Source organism: Cryptomeria japonica, chromosome 11 (genome assembly GCF_030272615.1).
Source record: "Cryptomeria japonica chromosome 11, Sugi_1.0, whole genome shotgun sequence".
Taxonomy (NCBI): Eukaryota; Viridiplantae; Streptophyta; class Pinopsida; order Cupressales; family Cupressaceae; genus Cryptomeria; species Cryptomeria japonica.
In genome coordinates, this window is record NC_081415.1 from 656,598,006 (window position 1) to 656,616,697 (window position 18,692).

Genomic DNA, 18,692 nt, shown 5'->3' on the forward strand with positions numbered 1-18,692 from the left:
AAAATATTTTAAATAAATTTGTATTTTTATAATAAACATTCTAAACTAATATATATATTACCTACTATATTTTTTTAAGGTTTATTTATAATTTAAAGTGTCATCATGTCAATGCATACGTTCTACTAATTTTTTAAGCTGTCAAATATGGTTCAAAAGTGAAAAAACAGCCATTTTCCCGTACTTATTAATTAATTTGAAAATCAGAATACAATTCTGAACACAAAATACATTCTAATCCGCACATAGACATCATCCCGATTCCCAACTTTAAAAAAAATAAAATAAAAACCAACCAATAAACAGACCCGCAAAATTGAACTACTTCTTGTTGAATAATATGTTAAACATTCCTCTAGAACTCTGGAATGGCATCTAATTTTTCTTTTTGCGCCTTACACCTACTAGTTGGGCGGCCCCACAAAATCTTTTAGTAAATCGTCATCAAAGCGCTAACCATTTTTTATATTGAATTAAGCCAAAAGAATAACAGATGATATGCTGGTCCCGACAACCGTATAATAGAGAGAACGTGTATAGGCACTCAACTTTGGAGTCCTCCTCACCTTTTTATTGTGGGCGCAAACAACGGCTTATTCGTGAAAGCTTGTTTTCATCACAGATTGCTTTCCTCAACAGCGACGTTAATAGATTTGAATGCTGAATCTTGGAATAAATGCCTCTAAAGAGGAATTTTTTATTTTGAGGGTTATTGTAACAGGTGTGAAGCAGATTCATCAAAATACAACATCACTGGCATTTTAAAGAGGTGTGATCTGCGAGAGGAAGAGAAAATGGAGAAAAATCTGTTGTTGGAGCAAAAACATGGCAAGTCGAGGGTTCGAGTCGCCAGAGTGTGGAGGCAGCCCGATGGCACACAAATATTCGTGGAATGGACCGTTAATATTTCGCTTTATTCCGACTGCATTCCTGCCTACACGGATGGCGATAATTCTGATATTGTTGCCACTGATTCCATGAAGAATACGGTCAGTTATTGGCTTGTGTTTCTTTTTTGGGAAAAGATTTGTTGTTCGTTTAATGACATGTCTAGGAAATTGTCTGTGTAGGCCTGTTTTTTCGTTTAATGACATGTCTAGAAATTTGTCTGTGTAGGCCTGTTTTTAAAAACGAATTCTTTCAGTTAATTCTCCCAGTTATTAGATACTTGAGATATTTTATATACGTTTCTGTTTTCAAGAAGTATGTAGCGTTACCACTGTTTACCCCAATTCGTCGACTTAATTTGGTTATTACTCTTTAATATGATATATTAGTACCGTTTTCTCCAAATTCTTGATTCAATTTGGGTTATGGCTTCTAATATGAGACATTTTGATGGAATTATTTGTGCCTACATCTTTTTAAAATGAATCCTCCGAGTCATTAGATTTTGAAAATATTTTGTTTATGTTTCTGGTTTCAAAAAGTATGCGAGCACTGCTCTGTCCAAGTTATTTATTCAATTTGGTTATTGCTCTTAAAGTGAGATTTTAGTCCCGTTTTCCCAAGCATTTGGTTCGATTTGGGTTATAACTCTTAATTTGGGGAAATCGTGTGTACAGATCTCTATTTTAAAATGAATTCTCCGAGCGAGTTCAGAGATATTTTGTATGTATTTTTGCTTTTGTTAGCACTGGTTTTCCACCTTTGTTGATTCAATTTGAGGTATAACTCTCGATGTGAGATATTTCCGCATGAAGAATTAGATTTCTGGGTGAATACGGCATTCAATAATTAACCTGCCTTTGGGATAACTCAAGTGAATATAGATAGATATGTTAGAAAGTGGCCCTGAGCTCCGTAAAAGGATTAAGTGGTGGACTTTGGCGGAGCATGTTTGTACGATCAAACATAATATTAAAACTGAGGACAGTCATAATGGTTTAAAATAATTATGAAAAAAAATCTAAGGGAGGCAGTGGAGATCAATAAATGCGAGCAACTCCATGCTAATTTGATTGTTTTGGGTTAAGCCTTACCCCGAAGTCCATTATAAACGAATTAAAAGTATTCATCGCCTCGGTAAATAGAGTCTCTTCAATTTAAGTAGTTAAGTGGTTACAATTGATTGTATGACTGATTGCATTTAATATATTTCTTTGATAGGTTTATTAATTTTATCCATATTGACGATGGTACACTTGATTGGTTAGAATATTGAGGACTATATATCTATTTTGAATCAAAGCGAGAAAAAAATTACAAGAGAGAAGGCAGCCAAAATGCTGGCAAGAGTGCGGTCTTTACTCAGAAAATCTAATTCCTAATCATTGTAGTCTCTGGAAACAGAAAGCCTCTTATACTTCCCACTTGTCTTATCTTTTAAAAATATTTTTCTATCTTGTTAGCGCTATGTTGGAGTTGTTTCAATTTAGGTATAGCTCTTAATTTGAACTTCTAGTGCACTCACTCGCAACATTGCTGATTGTCTGTCTTACTATGGTTGATTGAAATAAAGAAGATGAGAATTTCCATAAGTCAATATAAGTTGCCCCAACCTGTTGAATCAATCCGTTGGTCTCTTGAATCAGTTGTTCATAAGAACTTTATGTTTTCATTTGACTGATAAGAGCTTGCAGTCGAGTAGGAAATGTGTTTGCCCTGTACGTTTACGCTATTCCTACTCAACTGGAAGCTCTTTTCATTTAACATTTTCACTTTTACGTAAGAAAAAATTAATCGTCATTAATGTCTTAGAACGGGTGTAATGGATTTTAAAGATATTAGGAGTGAAGAAAAATGTTCTCGTGAATGACAACATAGAACTGCGGTTCGCTTTAGGATGACATGCAATTGTGGTGCTAGGTATTTATGTTATTGTATCTTGTAAACAAGAAACATTTAAAAACATTATACATCAAATTATTTATTGGTGCTGTGCAAGAGTGTGTTTTTCATTTTTTCATTTTTTTAATCTGTTTTTCATAGTTTACAATATTAAAATGTTTTCCTCAAACGTGAGCTATATATGATCATGCTCATTTTTTCTGGAAGTTATTGCTGAGGAAAAAATTGAAGCTTCTATGTCCAGAAAAATCAAAATAAAATAATAAACTTCATGTCCAGACAAGAAAATTCTTAACATATACTTGAAAACTGCAGTGAAAAAAATCATATCTGTTTTCTGTAACACTACCAGAAAGTTGCATGGAATTGCTTGATCATTGAAATCAGAGTGGCAGTGCGCTAAATGAGGTTCTACCATAAGAAATTATATCATGAAATACATTTCCAAGTTCATTCTTAGGTTTTCTAAAGGAATTTATTCCATTTTTTATTATTTTAGGGTAATATGTACCATCAGTGAAAAACATAAAAGCATACGAATTTGATCTTGATTGTTATACCATTTATATTTATAATTTTCTGAAATCATTATGATTCAAGGGAAAAACATTTAAGATGATGGCATGGCATTAAAATTGCCCGGTCTTCTTCACTTATATTACAGTTCTGTTTTTGAAACTCAAAATATTTAAAAACGCTTTTAGACTTTATTTATGATCGATTTTGTAGTTCTTTTGATAGCTGTTTATCGAAGGGAAAACTACGCAAAGTTTTTCCTAAAAGGAATACGCGGAAGGTCTGTCTCTATAAAAGAGTAACACCTGGTATTGGACCTTAAACAGGGCATTTTGCCTTTATATATACAAAACCCAAAAGTATTTGTTAAGTTTATAGTCTCAGACAAAAGAGAAAATCGCACAGTAATGATCGTACTGATTGCATATTTGTTACGATCTTACTGATTGCGTATTAGTTAGTAGACTTAACTAACAATACTTAGACATAAACAAACATTCGAATTACACCTAAGTTGTTGACGCCGATGTTGGGTAGGATCATGACTCCACACAGGGTCATGACCCTATGTGGAACCACGATGGTTCCACATAGGATCGTGACTCCCTGTGGAGGCACGATCCAATATGTGAATGATATATAGATGCCAAACATGTTCCCTGCAGATCAAAAGAAAAGATAATAGAGCATAGGCGACCAGTATACGGATAAATACGAAATTCCATACTGACATTGCCAAAGGTTCATTTTATTACATACAGTAATAAAATCACTGCAGAGATCAGTCACAGATATATGTAATTTGCAAACCAACAGAGGCAATTTGATAGAAGAACAAAATCGAATTAACAACATACATAGATCAGAGAACTGATTAATAAAACTATTCTAACAGTTTGTTTAACATTTACATGGTATCAGAGCCTAACTATTCAAAGATCCGAACAGACTAAGGGAGAAGTTTACAATTAAACAAAGACTCATTAAAATGGCGCACACAATCAGATTCGAAGACAGACTTGAAGGAGCAGCAAATTTTGCATCTTGGAAAGTCAAAATTATGATCGTGCTAAAAGAGAACAAAGTAGACAAATCCGTGAAAGAAGACAAACCTGAACCCGAGGCTGAACCAGAGAAATCTATATGGACTTAAGGAAATGATAAAGCAGGTAAAATCATTATTGACGCAGTTAGAGATCATATAATACCAATTATATCAAAACATGATAAAGCATATGAAATGTACAGAACCTTAGAGAAGACATATGAAATAAACAATACGAGCAAAACCCTAGCTCTAAAAAGACACTTAAACCACATAAGCATGAATAAAGGGGAATCAATGAATTCATATTTCATGAGAGTAGGTTCTCTAAGAGATCAACTACAAAAACTTGATTATCATGTCGAGAAAAGGGAACTATCAATGATTACTCTAGATGGATTGCCTGATTCTTGGGAATCATTCAAACAAGGCATAAATGCAAGAGATAATTATACAGAATTTGACCGACTAAGGGAAGATTGTCTTCTAGAAGAATCAAGGCAAATAAAAGGCGGCAATCATAAAACTAAAGATCAAGATCTTCACGTTCTCAATACTGACTCTCATAAGAAAGGTAAGAAGAAAAACTTCAAGAAAAGAAAATTCCACAATGGGAAAAGTAAGAGAGACATGTCGAAAATTCAATGTCACAGATGTGATCAGTATGAACACGTCATTCAATTGTCCTAACAAAGTAAAACAACAAGCATCATTCACCGAAGTGGGGAGGAAGTCAGAAATTGAATCTGAGAAGTTTGTATTCTACTCTGCACTTTCAAGTCAAGCTTCAAACAAATCTACCACTTGGGTGATAGACGGTGGATCGTCAAGGCATGTCACTAGATTCAGAGAATTACTAGACTCAATGGAAGAAGAATCTAATGAGGAGGTAACGATAGGAGATGATTCTGCACATCCGGTAAGAGGTGTCAGAACATGTACCACAAAATTAAAGTTTGGAATCTCAGTTCAACTCATCGGAGTACTATTTGTACCAGGAATCAAAAGAAACCTAGTTTCTATTTCTGCGCTTGAAGATAATGGATACATGGTCTCATTCATAGAAGGAAAGGTAATGGTATGGCCAAAATCATCCACCTTCAAAATAGAACAAGTGATTGGTTACAGACAAGGTCATCTATATGAATTGTGTAATGAGCCAAATTAGACTTTATTTCATGAAGTCACAAATCAAACGGAAATTTGGCATAGAAGACTAGGGCACTTACACTTTCGCGCTCTACCCTCTATGGAGAAATTAGTCACAGGACTACCTAAATTAAATCAAATTCAATCAAGCACTTGTAAGGGATGTGCACTAGGGAAAAACATTAAAAGCTCATTTCCCTGCAGCTCTAGAAGGACTAAGGATGTTTTAGAACTAATTCACTCTGATTTATGTGGACCTATGTCTGAACCATCAATAGGAGATTCATTATACTATGTAATATTTGTAGATGATTTCTCTAGGAAAACTTGGATTTATTTTCTTAGAAGCAAGGAATCTGAAGAGATACTTAGAAAATTTAAAGAATTCAAATCTATTACAGAAAACCATTCTGGTAGAAAAATCAAAACACTAAGGACTGACAATGGTAGGGAATTGTTGTGACGTTTTCACACATCGCCCCATTGCAAATGGGGACCCTTGCTTTTTTTTGCTTTTTAGGGTTTTTTTTTTTTTTATCTTTTTAGGGTTTTGTTAGTTGGCCTTTGCATTTTGAGTGTTGTCGGGGAGATCAATAGGATAGCAAGTCCTACTTAAGTGATGTCCTGATCCTGAAATTTTGGCTACGTCTAAAAGTCCTGATCCTGAAATTTGACTAAGTCTGGAAACTGGAAAACCTCAAAAAACTAGATTTTGCAATATAACTCCTGGAGGTCTGAAACCACTCTCAAACATCCTGAAAGTATATATGGAATATAACTTAAAGTTCTATCTTTCTTCTTTCTTCACTTATACTTAAATGTTATATTCCATAAAAATTGTCCTGATAGAGAGTTCAAAAAGTCAAATTTCGCTCCTGTCCTTCACTGAGGGTCCAGAGCGAAAAGCGCTCCTGTCCCTCTCCAGGGGTCCAAGGCGAATCGCTCCTGTCCCTCACCAAGGGTCCAGAGCGAAAAGGCTTAGTGGAGTCATTCCTGACTTTGTTCGGTCAAATTGAGACATCAAAGGCATGATGGAGGACAAAATGAACGTGATAGAGCATCCAGACTTGATCAAAGACAATGAAATGATGGAGTTTTTGTCTAGAAAGGTAAAAGCGCTCCTGTCCCTCTCTGAAGGACCAGAGCGATTTTATTCTTGTACACATTTTTAGACCTTGTTTGGACTCGAACTCTTATTCATGGCGTGCAACAAGATGATATCTTCCTTAGTCAAGACATTTTTTGATGAAAATTGTAACGATTTGGCCTAGAGAGCAAAATTCGCTCCTGTCCCTCACTGAAGGACCGGAGCTTGAATTTCAAATTTGCACTGTTCTTGCAGGATCAAGACAATTTTATGATTCGAAGAGACCAAGGAGAACATGATTTATCCATTGAATATAATTTGGAAGGCTAACAAAGGACGGATAAGCTTGGATTTGCAAAATAGCTCCTGTCCCTCTCCAAGGGACCAGGGCGAAAAACCTAATATCCAGTCCTTCTCGCCAAGTTTGGACGAATCTAGGCCAAGGCACAAGTTTGGAATGATACTTAAAGTGCTTCGGGGTGGAATGGAGTTGCAAGGACCACAAATTTCGATGACAATTGGCAAAAGCGCTCCTGTCCCTCTCCAAGGGACCAGAGCGAAGTTATCAACATTCGTTATTTTTTGCCTTATTTTAGCAAATCGCATTAGATGCCAAATTCGTTAAAAACTTCAAAATATTTTAAAAAAATTTCAATTAAATTGGCATTTAATAAAGGTGCATGGCATTTAATAAATTAATTTTTGAGCCTTAGAAAAATCGAAATTTTAATTATAAAGGCATTTAAAATTAATTTTTATTAAATTAAAATTGAAAATGGAGCGCTTTGAGGTATTATTTTTATCCATTTTATTAAGTCGGCCTTCATCTTTTATTAGTTTTTATTTATTTTTGGCCTATTTTGTCAAAGTCGGCCTATGGGGAGGTGAAATGGTGAGCACTCTATATATTTGAGGCATGTTTTCATTATTCAAATCATTCACTCATCATTTCAAGTGCGATTTGGAAGAGCAATCTGAGGAGCGAAATTCATATTGAAGGCTATTGGAGAGGCGAATTTCTTGCTAGATTGGAAGATAATTTCTAGATTTTTGAAGACATTTGAAGGCGAATTTCCAGATCTTGAAGAAGCTAGCTAAAGGAGGCGCAAGTTGTCCAAGGGAGAGCTTTGATCTACACTTTGCCTAGCAAAATTCATCTATTTTTTACATCATTTCTTAGAGTTAATTCTCAAGAAGAGGTATGGCAAAATCATCTGGACACCCTTATTCAAGGTTTGATTGTTTAAGCATTTTTTGGAAAAATCTAAGTATTACATCCTAAATTAGGAAATGATAACTCAAGATTTCTCATGAAGTTTCCTAAATTAGAATCTTGAATCTTCCTTTCTTCACTTCAAGATATATTATTAATTGTGAAATGTTGTGTAGGTATCAAGATGGCGACTCCCAGGCTCGAAGGATCTACAAGTCGGAAGGTTCTCCTCAAGGAAAATCAAGCCAGATCAAGGACGGTCTCCTCAAGGGCAATCAAGCATCAACAAGGACGACCTCTTCCAGTCTAGCATTCCAAAGCGAGGTACATCATCATCCTGCAAATCAAGGACACAAGAAGTCAGAGCAAAGGGTTCGTTGAAGAAGCAGATAGTTCCAGAAGAATTAATTAAGGCTAACTTCTCAATGTTACCAAATTGAGTATCAACCAAGTGTCAAATGAGGTGGCATCCTAGTCATCACTTCTCCAGTCAATGTGGTCCACCTCAGCACATCCAGATTCAATGTACCTAACCCATGGGAGGTGGCACAAACTCCGATGTACCTACCCCGGCTATCCATTGGTGGAAATTTCCAGAGAGGACATGTGTCTAAGCAATACAATTTTATCATTGGTCAAGCATTAAATGTTATGTAATGGTTGTAACAAACCCTAATTAGGGTTTTCATTGTTGAATCCTGGCCATTGATCTCAAATTGATCTTAGCCATCGAATTGTATTGAGGGCACTATATAAGCCCTGGCATTTCATTTTGTAAAGCAATTAGAAATAGATAGAGATAGTTGGAAGCAGTTAGAAGACAGATAGAGAGTAGTTAGAAGGTGATTAGAATAGCAATTAGAGTAGAGTAGAGAGAGAAGGCAAAGATTGTTGCCAAGATGTTGTTGTAAAAGACTTGTAACTTCATTGAAGAAATGGTGAAATTTATGGGTCGATTCGACAATTTGCATGGTCTTTATACTTCTCATATTTGATTTCATGTTATTAGATGAGTGGAAGAAATGTGCTTGATTGATGGTGAAATTCGTATATCCATACTACTAGCAGTTTGTTGATTGCAGACTTGCCTTGCGTAGTCAACTAGACTCGTTCAGCCTAAGCTTAACTTCAATTTTTGCTTCTTCATTGATATGCATCAACTTGATGGTGTCTATGCCTGTAGTGATGATTTGAACATCATAAAGCTTTCCTTCGAAGATCGCACTAGCCTTGTGGAGATGGTCCTGCAAAGTCAAGACAAGACTTAGTTAGAATTTCATCAAAGATCATTCATTGCTCCTACATTCTTAGTATTAGGATTAGATCCTCTCCTCGCCCTCGTCTTTTTTCCTTTTTTCAAATCAGAGCTAATGAGAGCCTATGTTCTAGCAATATTCAAAGCAGATCAGAAGTTCAATCATCAAATGTAAGTCCCCTTGTGATTCCAGCAAATCACATCATACCACAGAGAGCTTATCCACACGTAGAGTCCCTACATCAAAGAACCTTGGAGTCATCCTGATTGATCCTTTTTCGCGATATCTTCAGCAATCAGAGGCTTTATTCAAGAGAGGATAAGGTACCTTTAGGTATTTTATTCTGTGTTAGGCAGTGTACAAAATACACGTCAACAGGAATACACTTCAGACTTATTTAAAGAATTTTGTAAAGATGCTGGGATTAAGAGGGAGTTCACAGTACCCTATAATCCTCAACAAAACGGGGTTGCAGAAAGAAAGAATAGAACAATAGTAGAAGCTGCAAGGGCTATGTTATTTGATCAAAACTTAGAAATTGCACTTTGGGGGGAGGCTTCTAACACAGCTGTATATATTCAAAACAGATGTCCTCACTCTCATATCATTGACAAAACTCCTGAAGAAGTCTTTACTAGAACTAAACCTGATATTAGCCATCTCAAAATATTTGGATGTCTTGTCTATATTCATGTACCCAAGGAGAAAAGAATTAAACTAGAACCCGTTGGGCAGAAAGGGATTTTTGTAGGATATAGTGAAACTTCAAAAGCCTACCGAATATACATCCCTGGTCAAAGACAAATAGAATTAAGCAGATATGTCATATTTGAAGAAGATGTAGCTATTAACAAAACAAGAAGTTCCATTACACATGAGACTTCAACCAACTCCATAAATTTGGAGGAAGATTCTATTTCTGAAACTCAGAGGGAGAATCTTGAGGAAAACACATTGGGACAAAAGAACACTACTACTGAGAACCCTAGGAAAAGACCACTATGGGCCACCAAAACAATACAGGAAGCAGAAACCTATGCAGCACCAAGAGGAACATTTAGGGAAAGCAAAAGACCTTCAAGATTTTCTAGCTATGTGACTCTAATGTCAGAAATCATAAATGTTGAACCCTCAAATGTAGAAGAAGCCCTTAAACAACAAGTATGGAAGAATGCCATGATAGAGGAATATCAATCTATCTTAAAAAAAAATGATGTATGGAAAATTGTGCCTAGACCTAAAGAAAAATCAGTTGTATCCTCTAAATGGCTCTTTAAAATCAAGCATGCTGCTGATGGCAGTATAGAAAAACACAAGGCAAGATTTGTTGCTCGAGGCTTCTCACAGAAGGAGGGAATTGATTATGAAGAAACATTTGCACTTGTTGCTCGATACACTTCAGTCAGAACAATCCTAGCTATAGCAGCATCTAAAAGATGGAAAGTTCATCAAATGGACATAAAAACTGCATTTTTGAATGGGAAAATTAAAGAAGAAGTATATCTAGAACAACCCGAAGGATTCGAGGTAAATAATGCAAAAACACATGTATGCAAGTTAGAAAAAGCACTGTATGGATTAAAATAGGCTCCCAAGGCATGGTACGAAAGAATTGACAGTTACTTATTGGGAATAGGTTTCTCTAAGAACATTGCTGATCCAAATCTGTATTTTAAGACAGTCAAAGGTGAAATGTTGATATTGATACTATATGTAGATGACTTATTAATTACAGGAGAAGATCATCTCATTACAAAATGCAAACAAGAACTAGCTTCAGAATTTGAGATGAAGGATTTAGGATTACTCCATTACTTTCTTGGATTAGAAGTATGGCAAAGACCATATGGTATTTATCTAAATCAAGGTAAATACACCATTGACATTCTAAAGAGGTTTGGAATGTTGAATTGTAAGTCAATGTCATCCCCTATGGAAACAAATCTTCATAAACTAAAAGAAGTAGTAGTAGACTCCAAGTTTGTAGATCCGACATTATACAGGCAGATTATTGGATCATTGATGTACCTTGTCAATACCAGACCTGATATATGTTATGCAGTGAATGCACTCAGTCAACACATGGTTGAGCCCAAAGAAATACATTTAGTAGCAGTAAAACATATATTGAGATACCTTCAAGTTACTCTGGATTATGGACTTCACTATGAACACACTGAATTGAACCTACATGGATTCTCTGATTCAGATTGGGCTGGAAGCGTAACAGACAAGAAGAGTACTTCTGGATTATGTTTCAGTTTGGGATCAGCTATGGTATCTTGGATATGCAGAAAACAATCTTCTGTAGCCCAGAGTTCTACAAAAGCTGAATATATAGCTGCATCCATGGCAGCAAAAGAAGCAGTATGGTCGAGGAAACTGATATTAGGATTCTTTGGTGAAGCCTAAAACCTACAATCATTCATTGTGACAACCAAAGCTGCATTAAACTTTCAGTCAATCCAGTTTTCCATGATAGATCCAAACACATTGAGATTCCATATCACTATGTAAGAGACATGACAAAAAGAAAGGTAATAAAGTTGGAATATATCAATACAGGAGATCAGACAGCTGATATTCTCACCAAACCTCTAGCAAGAGTGAAAATTGATCACTTCAGGAGGCTTCTTGGTATGGTTAAAATATAATTATTGATATATATAAAGATGTTTAACTATGTAAACTTCTTGTTCATATAAATGAGTATATGAAATTTATAATCTTTCCTATGTACATTACTAAAGGATGACGATTCTCTAGTTAATGAACACTTGTATTTAAACATTGTAAGGTTATGATCTTACAAATGTTTGGAAGATCATATAAACTGAAAATCATACAATTTGAATATCAGTAATATGATAAGTTATGGTAGACATTATGTAAGTGTATTAATGTCAGTGCACATACCATAACATGGATATCAAAGTGAGTATATCCTTAGTATCACATGTTGATACTTCACACCTAGGTGATGAGATTCTCATGAGATTAGTGTTGAGCTCAGTTAAAGTGATATGTATTAGGCCTATTCTTTTGAGACTAAGAGGGAGTGTTAAGTTTATAGTCTCAGACGAAAGAGAAAATCACACAGTAACAATCGTACTGATTGCATATTTGTTACGATCTTACTGATTGCGTATTAGTTAGCAGACTCAACTAACAATACTTAGACATAAACAAACATTCGAATTACACCTAAGTTGTTGACGCCGATGTTGGGTAGGATCGTGACTCCCTGTGGAGGCACGATCCAATATGTGAATGATATATAGATGCCAAACATGTTCCCTGCAGATCAAAAGAAAAGATAATAGAGCATAGGTGACCAGTATAAGGATAAATACGAAACTCCATACTGACATTGCCAAAGGTTCATTTTATTACATACAATAATAAAATCACTGCAGAGATCAGTCACAGATATATGTAATTTGCAAACCAACAGAGGCAATTCGATAGTAGAACAAAATCGAATTAACAACATACAGAGATCAGAGAACTGATTAATAAAACTATTCTAACAGTCTGTTTAACATTTACAGTATTTAATAATATTAGGCACTTTTTGCAAACCTTATAAGTAGATAATCTTATTTATCTTTTGTATTAAAAATTTGGTCTGCATTTGTTAAAAATAATATAGCAGCTGGCAAATCTGATTTTTGAAATTTTATGAAAAAAAAGCACGACAATTTTATATTAGTCTTCCATCCACAAAAAAACAGTCTTAGGGTTGCCCACTTGTTGTCTGTTGAAATGTTGTGGGGAGTAAGCAGATTCTAATAAATTGAGCTTATTCTCTCTCAACATACTATGTTCCTCCAACCAGCTGTTCCTTATATTATGATGTTTGTTGGTATATTATGCTATGCCATGATAACAATCTTCTATTCCATTTCATGACCGTTAATTACTTTATCCACCCCATCATCCTTCATAATATGTTACTCATTGATACATCATGAGATGCCATATTGATTCTCGAATATTGTATGCTAGTTGATATTTATTTTTGAAATGCAAGTCGCTTGAGCTGGCTTCCAATTATTTGCAGGTTTATGCTAAGGCGAAGGAGTGTTTGGAACAACTATCAGCTGAGGAGTTTGGTATTCTTTTAGGGAAACATTTTACCTCAACTTATCCAAAGGTTTGCTTCCTTCGTCATCTTCCTTGAAAATGTTAGTAAATAATGAGAATCTTGTTCTCCATAACTTTGTGTGCAATGTTCATCTTTAGGAAATAGATTATCATAAAATAATGAGTCTTATTTTCCATAATATTCTTGCAGTTGTTCATCTTTAGGAGATAGAATAACTAATTATGAAAATGCATTGCAGAAACATTGTGTACACGAATAGCACTTTTAATTATATATTTGGTGTTGGATTGGAAGATGTACCGTATGATATCGTACAGAATGTACAATAATATTTCCTTCTCCATCAAATATGTTGAGAAGGTTTACTTGTAGTCTAATTTGCGTAAGTACCAAATAACACAGTTGTGATTTAGTGCCAAAAAAAAGTGAATAAAGTTTGGCCCAAAAGGATGCACACCTTTCATACATAATAGAATTGAACTTAGGTGTTAAAGAGGAACGGACTAAACAGTGGCCCAAAAAGATTCAACCTGTCGTACATAATAGAATTTAACTTGAGGTACATGGTATTGTACATTCCTTACTTCCTGTGATTTGGGGATGAATTACAGTCTTAGAAAGAGTTGCTAACTAGTGGTCTGACTGTTTATTAAGCATTGGCTTGTGTTTGTATGCTCTGGTCCTACCTCCAAGATGATCTTCAATTGCAATAACACTCTTTTCTGTCAGGCTTGGTTACTAATCTGTTGCTGTTGTTTTTCCCTGAAGATGAATCCAGGAGAAAGAAATGAAATCTTATTAACTTAGGACAGTATACTTCATACACAGTTCACTCCAGAAGTTTTTAACATCACCGAACACTTGAAACAGGACAACCTGAAATCTAAAATATAATTATCTTATCTGTTAGTCATTTCTCATCTAGTGTGAGCTTCTTCCAGCTTGTCCTATTTTTATTCTTTTCTAAAATCCCTAGTTGTAGAAAAACCTATATTCTTAAAATTTCAGCTAACCATTGCAGGCATAGACTTATATTTCCATTTTGTCTTATGTGATAGCAAACTATCTGAATCACAAGAGCATGTTCACTATGCGAATTTTATTTCATGACACTCTGAAATGATTTGTTTATTGTTAGGAATATGCAACAATATGCATCTGATATTTTAACTTGTGGTTTCCAAGGGTCACTTCTTGATATTCTAATTTTCTATTACACGTAGCATCAAATTTACATAAATTTCCTGTACCTAGACTAGAAACAACTGTCAAATGTGAGATAGAGCTATTGTATTGGAGGGGAAACATAATGGTATCTGTTTATTGTCTCAACACATTTGTGAAGGAACACTGACAGTCCACTTTGAAAGAATTATTATTGGTCTACTAACGTAGGATCAATGCAGATTACCAAATTGGTTTCAATGCAGGACAATTTTCAACAATGCTTGGTAGCAGATATTGCCTCATTTGTTTAACTGAGCTTTATTAAATCAAGGACACAAGTATAAAGACAATTATTATGGTCCTGTTCTCTTCAGGAGGCAGTTGACATTAGGTGGAGGAAGTCATAAGTTACTTTCTATTGGGGAAATCTAAAGGGAAGTGACACCGTGTTTCTATTAAATCAAAAGGAAGCATATAAATCTATCCTTTTTTGATCAGCAATTCCAAATGTATCATTCAGATGTTTACAGTGCTAACCAAATTGTACTGCCTGTAGAAGACAAGTGCGTGCATATCTTTCCATCATGAAAGGTATCATCTGGATTCTATACGACATGCATGCATAAGAAGGTTACACAAATTTCATACTTCATGAATTAGCATAGAGAATGGATAGATAACAGGCCACATTTTATTTGAGCTATAGGTGAATTTAATGATGTTGGTAAAGTTTTGACAGGAGGGAAGATAACAGGAACCAATAAAACTTCAATAACTTTTATTTTCCTTAATTAGGGTTTGCACATTTTAAATTAAAAGTGACTTTTAACATTTTATAGTATCCATGTCTCCCAAAGCAACATTAAAAGTTACTTTATAAAATAACTTTTATAAAGTTAGTTTATAAAATAACTTTTATAAAGTTACTTTATTACATTACTTTATAAAATAACTTTATAAAGTCACTGTATCATATTGAATAACGTAAAGTTATTTAACTTTATCATTCATATGTTATTTAATATAATATCCATAAAACTTTAGTTGCTATTAAGCTATCAACTTTTGCAAAACTGAATTTCCAGAAGTAACCATGATACTCATTGCTCATCCTGTGACTTACTATAAATAGTAAGTATGAACAAAAGTGACCAAAAAGAGCTCTAGAAGGTACACACAAAACACACTGACTGAAGATGTTGCATGCTGAAGTTGGGAGGAGATTGAACTATGACTAGCTCCCAGAAATAATGGTTACTATAAATAGTTATTGCTAAAAATATTAAGTCAGCCTAGACTCCCAACTACCTAAATGGTGTTGAAATTGACAGTTACTAAAAATAGCAAGTCTCGAACCAATTGCCCAAAATCGCCCCAAAAAGTGCCAGACAACTTTAAAATATTCTTTGAGAAACAGGAAACCTCCAAGAACAGGCTGACCTTATCAGAATTGGAAGGCATAAAAATGGGGACATTCAGTCCACCCTTCCTGAAGATTGCTTGCCCTCAAGCAATCTGCATCTCTATACTAGAACCATTGCTATCTGTACTTGTATGCTGATTTGAATACCAGGATCCCATATCAATCTCAGAGATATGGCTCCACCAATACATTGCACCACTCTGACATAACTGTCATCAATCTGCAGCAGCTTGGGAAGCCTTCCATCTATCATGAAAATCCATGGATCCCAGGGTTGAGAATTATAATATTTTCCAAGAGTGGCTAGATAAGTATGCCCGCATAAATCTACCAAAGGAAAGTATCCTCAAGCTGCTAACAACTCCTTGTAACATAACTATTCAACTGAGAACCTCACTCCAAATGAAGCAACAAGTACCTCCAAGGACAAAAGGATGATGGGAGCTCATCAATATGCCAACCTCCAACAAGGAAAGGGTGATACAAACCTCTCCAATCCCTCCAATCAGCTGCTGTCCCCAAAAGATAAGCTGAAATCTCAGTGGTTAGCAGAATAGAACAGTTATCTAACACCAATGTGTGGACCACAACCCAATGAATTAGGGTTGAAATGCTTCTCTTGATCCATATCTTGCACCCTAAAAATGAATCAGCTCCATACTTCAATCATGCATCATGAGGGAATAGTGGATCAATGGCCTCTCCAAGAGAATCCACATGCTCAAATAATCTTGAATCAACATTGCCACCATCCATGTACACCCCATCATATACTGGTCCAAAAGATGTAAGCTCTACTTGTTGAGCATCTAGAAGTAATAACTCCTCAAATTCTCCACTAATGACCAAGGGCCCAACCAAATATTGATCACACTTGTCCCCCTCTACATGTGTAGGTATAACACTTGTGGCTGATCCACCAAGTGTGTGCTCAACTATCCCATCTTCATCTATGTTCTGAGCCCTCAGTCGGCTCTCCCACAAAGGTGACTCATGATCTCCATGATGTAGGTTGTGTGTATACTCAACAATTTCAGAATCATACCTGTCCTTAAGCCCATGCAAACCTGAAAGCTCCTTTTGCTTGACCATCATAATGGGTTCTCCTCTCAAACCACAAGTACCACTCTCATCCTCAAGTGTTAGGGTAGCCATAGAAGACTAGATTTCTGTTGTGGAGGACGATGCTTGAGCCAAGCTCAATTCTTCACAATTCTCATAAGTTTGAATTTTCGATTCTTGAAGCGCCATCTAAGTGCTCTTCAAAAAATCCTAGGTAACCTTAAGCTCATCAGTAATCCTATCTACTTCCTCTTATTTCCCTTTTAGTGCATCAAAATGGATCTCACCAAGCATGAAAAGGTTATCTCTATCAGAAAGTAGTTGTAGGTCATTTGTTTTCATTACCACTAACGCTTCTCTAAGTGCCTACGAATCTAAAAGGTGAAGTTCTCCACCAAGGTCCATATGCATCCTTGAAATCCTCCAACAACATCTTGCCATCAAATTATGGGTTTCATCAAAATGTTTAATGACTGAAATAATCTGGTCTTCATTTACCTTCAACTATCCCACCAAATGATAGGACTCTTAAGACCTATCAACCCCATACAAATTTTCTGATTTATGATGCAACATTAAATCGGATTTTCTTTCAAGGTTAATATCAACATCATCATAATTTTGTGTCAAAGCACACATAGACTCTATTGTTTCCTTGTACTCATCATATTCAAATGTTACACTTGATGATGACATGTATTCCTCATTAAGAAAGGATGGGGCAGTGTTAGAAGCACACACTACATCATCCACAAAAACCTTCATTTCACTGATTTTGTCGAGCATAACCTCCAAGTTTCCTACCAAGAAGCTTGTGCAATCACTACTTGCTGCAACATCAGTCCCATGACTGAAAATTGCACTTTCAAGTGAAGATTGCTTCTCAGATGAGGCTGCAATAGATGACTGATTTTCTGATTTGGCAACCTCCGTGACGGAATCTCCTTCGATCTTCATGTACTCTTCATTTATAGCTTCGATAGGTTACTCTCTCACATCCTTGTCCTCATAGGAATGAAGTGAATTTATGGTTCTTTTTTCTTTAGAGCTTAGAGTCCACTCCATGCATGTTGACTGATTTTTATCTTCTCCAAGATCACCTGTAAGAGGCAAGTCACAAACAAGTGCTTCTTCTTCCTTCACTAACCCTTCTTCAAGAGTAACTTTTGATTTTTCTTTCTTTATTCTTCTGATGTACTTCACCATACCCATTTTTCTAGGTTTCAAGATTACAACCACACTTAAGAAATCATCATTGGAAACATTTTTTTCAAATCCTCAGGAATGCTTTTGTACTCTTCAATTAGTTGGGTAGCTTCTTGTTTATAACTCCTCTTGATCTGATCTTCAATTGAATCACTCAATAATAGAATGGCAGGAACTTGGGCTCTGATACCACTGCAATGTCCCACCCCAAAATGCAACCCAATTTTTTCACACTTCTTTCACCTACATAGCTACGAAGGTATTTTTTCAAATATTTGACCCCCTTACTGATTTTCATCCTTTACCATGTCATGTTTACAAACAATTTGTTTGCAAGCTTGAATGCTTAGCTTCAGATTTGGAGGTAATGAGATGTGTGACTTTAATTGCAAATAAGAAAACTGAATAACATATGATTGCTGCAATTTTTTTAAATGAGCAATAAATATAAGGGAATTTAGTAAATATCATTCATATATTTCTGACCTTGAATTACATGCAACAGTGAGCAACAGACATTAGTTCTATGTCCTCAAGTATTAATGAAGTTCGGAAGATACAATGATAGTGAACAACAACAAGAAGTAAACACTTTGAAATCCCAACAATACTCAGAATCCCATTTCCACGTTCAGAGATTTCATAATCGTGAGAACAAAATTATTGCATC

The 18,692-nt window shown here is 35.4% G+C and overlaps 1 protein-coding gene across 1 annotated transcript in view; it reads left to right on the forward strand.

The window, feature by feature from the left end:
- Positions 1 to 533: 533 nt before the first annotated feature.
- Positions 534 to 18,692, forward strand: part of LOC131041187 (uricase-2 isozyme 2) — a 99,239-nt gene continuing 81,080 nt past the window's right edge. The window contains exons 1-2 of the mRNA XM_057974186.2: positions 534 to 989; positions 13,120 to 13,212. Of these exons, the coding sequence (XP_057830169.1) occupies positions 795 to 989; positions 13,120 to 13,212 (288 nt within the window). The 5' untranslated portion in view covers positions 534 to 794. The remainder of the gene's footprint in view (positions 990 to 13,119; positions 13,213 to 18,692) is intronic.